This window comes from Gymnodraco acuticeps, unplaced genomic scaffold (assembly GCF_902827175.1).
Source record: "Gymnodraco acuticeps unplaced genomic scaffold, fGymAcu1.1, whole genome shotgun sequence".
Lineage (NCBI taxonomy): Eukaryota > Metazoa > Chordata > Actinopteri > Perciformes > Bathydraconidae > Gymnodraco > Gymnodraco acuticeps.
Window position 1 is genome coordinate 1,923,241 of NW_022991375.1, and position 8,211 is coordinate 1,931,451.

The 8,211-nt window shown below is 40.3% G+C and overlaps 1 protein-coding gene across 1 annotated transcript; it reads left to right on the forward strand.

Moving 5' to 3' along the window:
* Positions 1–554: 554 nt before the first annotated feature.
* Positions 555–2,667, forward strand: sem1 (SEM1 26S proteasome complex subunit). Its single transcript, XM_034240756.1, has 3 exons — positions 555–723; positions 1,211–1,304; positions 2,466–2,667. The coding sequence occupies exons 1-3, from the start codon at positions 648–650 to the stop codon at positions 2,506–2,508; spliced, it is 213 nt and encodes a 70-aa protein (XP_034096647.1). The 5' UTR covers positions 555–647; the 3' UTR covers positions 2,509–2,667.
* Positions 2,668–8,211: the final 5,544 nt, after the last annotated feature.

The following is an 8,211-nucleotide window of genomic DNA, read 5'->3' on the forward strand; positions in this document are numbered from 1 at the left end:
CTGTTTCACTTATTGTATTGTGCATCTCCAGGACGACAAGCCAGTAAACTGTGTCAGGCTACTGACTTATTTAACTATTGAATAGATACAAGTAACTTTGTCTTTGCAATACACTGATCAAGCTAGGAACATTGATTATTTTAGACTAAAACATGTAAAGGTCTCAATGCTAACGTAGGTCTGAATGTCAGCTTTTATAACCAAAACACATTAAAAAGTCATTTCTACGCCATGTTCATTTTTAATAGCTAATGGTTCATGTATTCATCTCAACTAGGTAAGACTTCTGTATTGCCCTCCACCATGTTATCAACTTATGTCTTATGACAACTTACAGTATTTGTGTCTGTCTTTGTTAATGCTCTCTGTGCAGGGAATGCGTTATTTTTTACTAAGTCAGGGTAGGTGCACATGCATATTAAAGTAAATGACATTTTAATTGTAGTTTTAATGAATTATGGTGAATAAATACAACAGTATGTGCTAACCTTAATTTACCTTCTCATGCCTTGCCGTAAAGCATGGCGAGTTGCTGCGCTCTCCTGCGCTCTCCTGCGCAGCCGCAGTCTGGACACGCTCGAGCTTCTTCTTCCTTCCTCACACAGAGAGCCGCTCGTTAACAGAAACACACCGTCAACACTGCTAACATGTCAGACAAGAAACAGACCGTGGACCTTGGCTTACTGGAGGAGGATGATGAGTTTGAAGAATTCCCAGCCGAGGGTAAGTTTATAATGATAATATTCTAAATCATGATTGTTTTGTTTTCTCTTTTACTGGCCATGTGTATCTGTTATTGCTCGCTGCTGGGCCCTGCAACAGTGACTCAGCTAGCCTAGCCATGTTAGCATTAGCTAACCGGTAGCTAACTTTCTTGTTATACGCAACACAGTCATAACACGTATCTTACTTATACGTTTAGTTAATTTGTCGACACATAGAGCTCACTGTCCTCCTATCGTACAGTCATTGTGCTTCTATTATTTAACATGCACTTGTGTTATTCAGCTAGAGTCTATGCATTAGCTCCATTGCTCAAGGCAATGCTAACTAGCAAGAGATAGCCGTTCAGGTAAACAGTGAGCCAAAGCTAGTGATGTGAACGTTTACTCTCAATAGCACCTATGTGGTTTTTAAACACTTTTTTTGTCTACAATTGAGGGTTTGTCATCAGTGCTATGTTTTTAATTTCCTACTCTATAATTCCTAGATTGGACCGGGCTGGAGGAAGATGAAGATGCTCATGTTTGGGAAGACAACTGGGATGATGACAACGTAGAGGATGATTTCTCCAATCAATTGAGGTCAAATACATTTCACAATGTTTAGCTCACATCCCCTCATAGATTATCAGTTGTATCTAGAACAGCAGGTCGGAAAGACAAAATGTCATGCAACACAGGGTTACATAACCAAAGGTAGCTGTAGCCTAGTTCTACAAAATATACTCGAAAAACATGACAACACCGAACAGCAAAACTACAGCAGCAACAGTGTGAAGGGCACCTTCTGATATTGCAATAGGAGAGATGCAAACTAACAAACACAATTGCGAGTTTCTGGCCATCTATCTAAAGACAGCGACATACAGAAGGCAGGTCAGTGTGGAAGTTAGGGTTTAATTTACTTCAGGTGTGTTTTTTGGTAAAGATCTGTTTCATCTATTTTCTAATGGGAAATTAAAACATTTCATATAAAGATGGTTATACTGCAATTATTTAGACATCCTTTACTTAACATTTTCCATTAAAGAAAAGCTACAACAATGTTGGTGAATGTTGTCAATTTAAGTTCTTAAGGGGAAATAATTTGAATCTGCAAAAAAAAGGCAGGTCAGAATCTGTCAGAGAAATTGCAATCGGTGCATCTCTAGTTTAAAAAGCTTCTTACTGCAGATTTCTCTTTGAACATTATTCGCCGTTAATCAAATCCATGCAGCTTCCATTTAGAAATAGCATGAAACAAATGGTGTGTTTGCACTCTGTGTCTTACTTGGCAGTCAACACGCAGCTCCTCCTTAAATCTTAGGTAGTCGACGGCTGCGTGTTTCACTTGTATCTGAAGTTGAGCTATAAACACCTTGAAACACACATCAAAGTTATCATGAGATCATGTTTACACTCACATTTATTGGATAATCAATAACTGTTGATAAGTGGCTGCTCTGTTTTTTATTTGAGTACTCTTTAGACAGTAATATGCTGTTGTTTTATGTTGTCCAATTGTGATGTTATTAAGCTGTTATATATATACTGTTATATCATTACAGTTAAAGGGCAGCGCTGCCATATACATATATATGTAATCATCAAATCTATAGCCGCACACATTATGCAATACTTCTATATTTGTTCACTCCCATCTCTTAATGGTTCTTACAATCAATAGCAGAGGGTCCTTATGCCTCCACCGCCCACCTGTAATCATCTGACTTGATCTTTCTGTTTTTCTTTTACTCCCTGCAGAGCGGAGCTGGAAAAACATGGTTACAAGATGGAGACGTCTTAGCGGCTGACGAGCCTTTGAGTCTACGATGACATTGGATATGGACATTTATATTTGATTATTACTGGTCGACCCCACACTACCGGAAGACCGTTGATGATGTTAATTTGTTTCTTTTTTTTGTAATAAATGCTGATGGAAGTAAAGTGTTTGGAGAAATAAGTTCCCTTTCAGTGTTTTTACTTATCGTTCATGACATTTATAGTTTATACTTTTGCTTATTTTAATATATATTTAAGTTATTAATATGGATTCTGATCTGGTGCTGCACTGGTCTAATATGGAAAAACTGAATTCCGTTTCTTTAGCAATCACAGAAACATTGCTGAAAAATAGTATCGGTAAATTAATACCCAATAAATGCTGTCATACTTTCATGGCGCATTACTAATGGCTAAATGTAACTGATGCTGGAATGGTTATTACCAGAAAATCAAGCCTTCGTCCTCCCGTTTCACCTCATGTTTCCTTTTTCTTTGATGTAGAAACTAAATCCATTCATGCAGTTATTAGTTTCTGTATGAAAGATGTCTCATGGTTTGCCTTAAATACAATTTAAAAGCACACCTACCAAGTCAACACGGTCTACCTGTAATGGACGGCTTGTTATTGCCCTCAGACACAATGTGCATTTATTTTGAACTGCATTCATTTTGCATGATTTTACTCGAGTTCAAGTGCACATCAGAATTCATCAGAGATATTTGTGATCATTTTGTAGCAACCATACTTTTATATTAGGCTCTGTTTATTACAACTGTCAAAGGGATGTCAGCGTGACAGAGGAAGAGAGGAAAAGTGTACACAGGCGGAAATGGAGATGTACATAATCTGTGTGCAGTGGAAGTACACACAATGCAAACAAGTGTGTTTGTGGTGCCTGATCGTCACACAGAGGCAGTTCCTGTATAACAGACCCCTTCCCTTCTCAGCCCCACAGCGCTGGGCCGAGTCCCTGAAGGAGAGATTATCCACTGCCGTATTTGTCAGAGGCGGGTAGGGGGTCTCAGCATGGGGCCCCCAGCCTGCCTTGCCTGGGGCCTGCCCCTACTGCCAGCCAGGCCCTTCTCTTCCGCTTTGCACAGCGGGGACTCTCGTACTGAACCAGAGGCCAATTTATCCCCGCCACACTCCCCCGGCAAAATGATTTCTCTCAGTGTTTTGTCGACTCTCAGTCCCAGGGTCCTAATGAGCTGAAATAGATGCCAGTAAGACGGAGGCTTTCATGCTGAAAAAACATTCATCCTCTGCCTCGAGAAGTGCAAAGTTGACTAAATACATTCTCTCTGGTATTATATTTACTTAGTTTTTGTAATTCTATTAATTGAAAATGTATTTTTTCCATGTAGTAACAAATTACTTTATTTTCAGAACACACGATCAGAAAGTCATGCTGTGTGTTCATACACTGCGGGAAATCAAAGTCAAGTCCGTAATCAAGTAAAAATGTAATAAATACTGTATATAGAATGAGAGACTTTAAACCTTTAAAATACAATCAACCTTTCCTGGGAATTTTTTGAAATTGGGCGTCCCTTTTTTGATCCAAGAAAAACATAATCTTGATGCAACCAAAATTCTTCAAACAATAACACAAATGACAAATGTATTCAGTGTGGGAAGATTGTTTTACCAGCCACTACTTCCATAAGAAAAGCCGTCATTATACAGTGCTGTGAATGAAGCCACGACGCTCTGTTTCTGCTTATCCTTCATTACATCCTGTTTCTGAAGGCTTCAACACTAGGGGTGATACTCCAGTTTCTACATTACAGATCTTATAAACTGTTGATGCAACAAAAGTGTAATGGTTTTTATGACATGTTATAATCAATGACGTTAAATCAATTAAAGTTAGACTGTAAGAGGGCTTTATTATATTGAAGCCACATTTCGAATAATTTCCTCACCACTGCCTTCTGCCTGTGGGTGGCCACTAGTAGTTTTTGTTTGTTTGTGACCCGCACAATTGACAGTTTTGCATCAGTATACATTTGGAAAGAGTTATTCTGCACTTCAAAGTGTTGCACTCAGATTTTGGCATTAAAGGCTGGAAAAGGTGGAAGTGGAAATCTGCTTGCTCAGGTCAAGCGTTTAACTGTTGGCTACTGAAAGCAGGATGACAAGCATCTGACAGTCTCTCATTCTCTTCTGGAAAAATGCAAAAAATCCTTGTTTACTAGTTATTATCACAATCAGCTGCATAGCACAGCCAAACAGCTCTCCTGGGCCCATATTATGATTGAAAAGACAATGCTCCAGCTGCTGCTGATATACATGTTAATAAAGAAAACAAATATTTTGTTGGCAAGGGCTGCGGGAAATCGAGCAAGGTCACATGCTCATGAAGTGAACTAAGAGAGCTCTGACTCCAACATAGGTGATCCTCAGATCTGTTTATGCCCTTGAAACTAAGGGCCCTGGGCCAGATGATTATTCTAAGTGTTGGGAAGTCGGTGAAGTGAGACAATCGGTAAGTGAGAGCAACAGAGGAGGACCTGTGACCATTTTGTTTGTGCTGAGAGCATGAGATTGGTCCCTTGTGTTTGACGCCATGAGGGCCTCGATGGGCCCTCAGATTTCAACCTCACACAGGACGCCAGCTTTTCAGTTTCTCTACTTCTTCTTTGATCCCATTTAATCGTTTCTTTAATTTGTGCAAGCATTTTTGTTGTTCCTTTGTGACCCACATGATTCCCCATGACATGTTCGAAGAGGCTCCCTGAGGCTCATATTGACTTACAGACGCCTGAAGAACAATCTGCCAATAACATGATTGAAGGCTTTTGTTGTTAACATTTTAAACAATGGATAACTTTTTTTAAAGAGTTGTCTTTGTGTTTGCGTTGACAATGTTTAGCCTTCATACAGTAATACAAGCCGAGTGTATTACTTTCAACTCATTACATTCGGGGTCAGTCTATATGGTAACTACTGGATGCCGCAAATCCTATAAACAGAATCTGCTCTTTATGTGAGACTAGATTTTTCAAAAAGCATTTTCTTATTTGCAAATCGTTTTTCTCCCGGCCCACGCAGTTCTGAGACCACATGACTCCATGCGAGAGAGCAGCCAATGGAACTGTGGCGAAGACAATTTCATAACACTTCATGTTGGGAGATGGCAGATCCATTGTTCTCAAGGCCCACAGGCTTGTGGGCGAGAGTCCCATGCTGTGTCTACACTGAGAGAACACACGAGCCTCCCAGGCTATATTTTCCTCTTTCCTGCAGACACTGGAAGCTACTGTGACCATTCGAACTCTCCTCCCCACTGCAGGCCCTGCTCTCTCTGCTTCTCCCCTCTCCAATCCCTTCACCACTGAGCCAGGGAAAAGACGAAGCTGTCTCTGCACAGCTAGGAAGCATGCAGCTGCTACTATAATAGCTGTAATTGCACATTTCTTTTGTTAGGAGGAAATTAGCGGCAGGGCTACAATAGTGCTAAAACCCCCCAAAACCTCCAAGTAAAGATGGAGGGGAGAGAGTTAAAAAAAAAAAAAAAAAAGACACTCGGGGTGCGTTCACCACTGAGACTGCCAACCCACTGCCGAATGGCCCACACCTGCACGCTCGCACCCCCGCTAAAGTAAACACAGATAATAAGGTATAATTACTTTAGAAAATAATAACGAGGAGCAACCCTTCAGACCCCCCTTCTCTCGTCGACAAAGGGCTGCCTGTTTATTGTGGGGGGTGAGACAGCCCCAAAGGACGCTGGCGAATGCCCCATCAAAAGACCTGAGGGCCCTACTGAGGGTCCCTTATAGGACAGCCATCATTGTCAAGGAGGACTGGGGCTTTTAAGTCGCTTCTACCCTAACTGCCTCAATTAACCAGTATGGATTGACCACAGGCTACTTTTCCAGCTCCATTCATCCTCATCAAAATGATCCTGTGTTGTTTTGAATGGTTCTCCCCTTTCTATTTTCTAAGACGAAATCCAGAATATGTATCACCCAAAACCGTACCTATAATATCATGTGGAAGTAAAACATAATAATAGATAGTCTTTTTTTAAAAAGCCTTTCAAATAGGATCAGAATAAAAGGATATTATGCCTGAAGCTTTGGAAGCTTATAGTTTTATTGACGCTTTTTTAGGTATTAATAATGTTGATTTCTCAGTATTATGATGTCTAATGTCTTGCATCATTGCTATTTTCACACCAAGGACAACAATAGAAAAAAGAAGGGCACTTGGGATATGGCCATTTCCATAAGAAAAGTGTCTATAGGCCAAATTACCTTATGATCTGCTCCAAGATGGAATGTGATCTTCACTGACCCATGCTACTCCATTTCACCAAGTTTCATTAAAAACCTGTCCAGTAGTTAATTCACAATCCTGCAACAACAATCCACCTAGCTACACAGAAACAATATCTTGGTTTTATTTCACGCTGTGCTGGGAAAACTTTTTTATTTGAGTCATCACAGCTCAGCTAAAAAATGAGGATAAAGCCATGTGAACATGTGGACATGACTCTGGATATTTAAGACAGTATGGGATCACGCTGCAGTATCACTGTCACTTAAACCTGACTGGATTTTAACCCAATGTGACATGTTGGCACACAAAAAGAAACAGATGGGTATGTTTCAGTTTAACGCCATCCCTGGTGGTTGAGTCACTATGAAAACACAAGGCTTTGGTTTGATGTCAGGATGGATTATGAGTGCCAAATTTCAGGCGTGCAGTTTATGACATGATCCATCTCGCAGGTCTTTGACACGTAAATGCATAATTTCACGTGGGTAAAAAAACTGAGAATGTATATACTTTGCACTGCCCTGCAAAGCATAAACTATATATTGGATACATTGAGTTTAGACCAGAGCAAAAATAAATATAATGCGATGGTCATGTGTTGTGTTTTTGGGAAAAATGTAATCTAAATTTGTAAAAACATTAAAGTGGACCTTTGTACCCATCTGCGGTGCCTGGGCAGATACAGCACATGTTAAAGCATGAATTGATATGCAACACCATAACAAAGTCTCCATCTCAAAAACAATCACACAGCAAATCTACATGAATACAACCACATTAATCCAACCAGATATAGTAGCCTACAAATGGCCTACGCTGTGAAATAAAACACATCCAAATCCTCACTGAGTAAATGTTTTGCATCTATTTAACACAAGTCTTAGTAGAGTCCTGTACTTTTATCAACACAAAGGATGGATAATAGCTGCTTTGATTAAGGGTCTAATGTAAAGTGAATCACTGTTGCATGTGAGTCATTCTCATGCCATCATTAAACCTCAATGTGCAACGGAGCCGAACGACCCTGCAAGGATGGCAGCGTGTTTTTAACTGTGACGTCTGTGGCAACAACACCCCCCCCCCCCCCCCGCTGCGTTTCCTTCCCGTACACCCATGATACCTGACAATTAGGGTGTTTGTTTTTTATTTTTACTCCAGAATTGTAACCCCTTCCCCTCCTTAAACCTCCAATATTTGAACACACAGCTATCCACCTGTCCTGCTGCACTTAAAAGCATTGGACAGTGAAGGAAGATAAATTAATAGGGGCGACAATTTAGACACCGGAGAGGCTTTTTCCGCCAGAGCAGTAAAGCACACTTGATGTTATTATCATCTCTGGTGAATTATCAGGCCTCTGATAATTGTAATTAATCAATCATCAGGCTCACTCATGCACTCCCATGAAACCCAGCATCACTGTAGATCAACCTG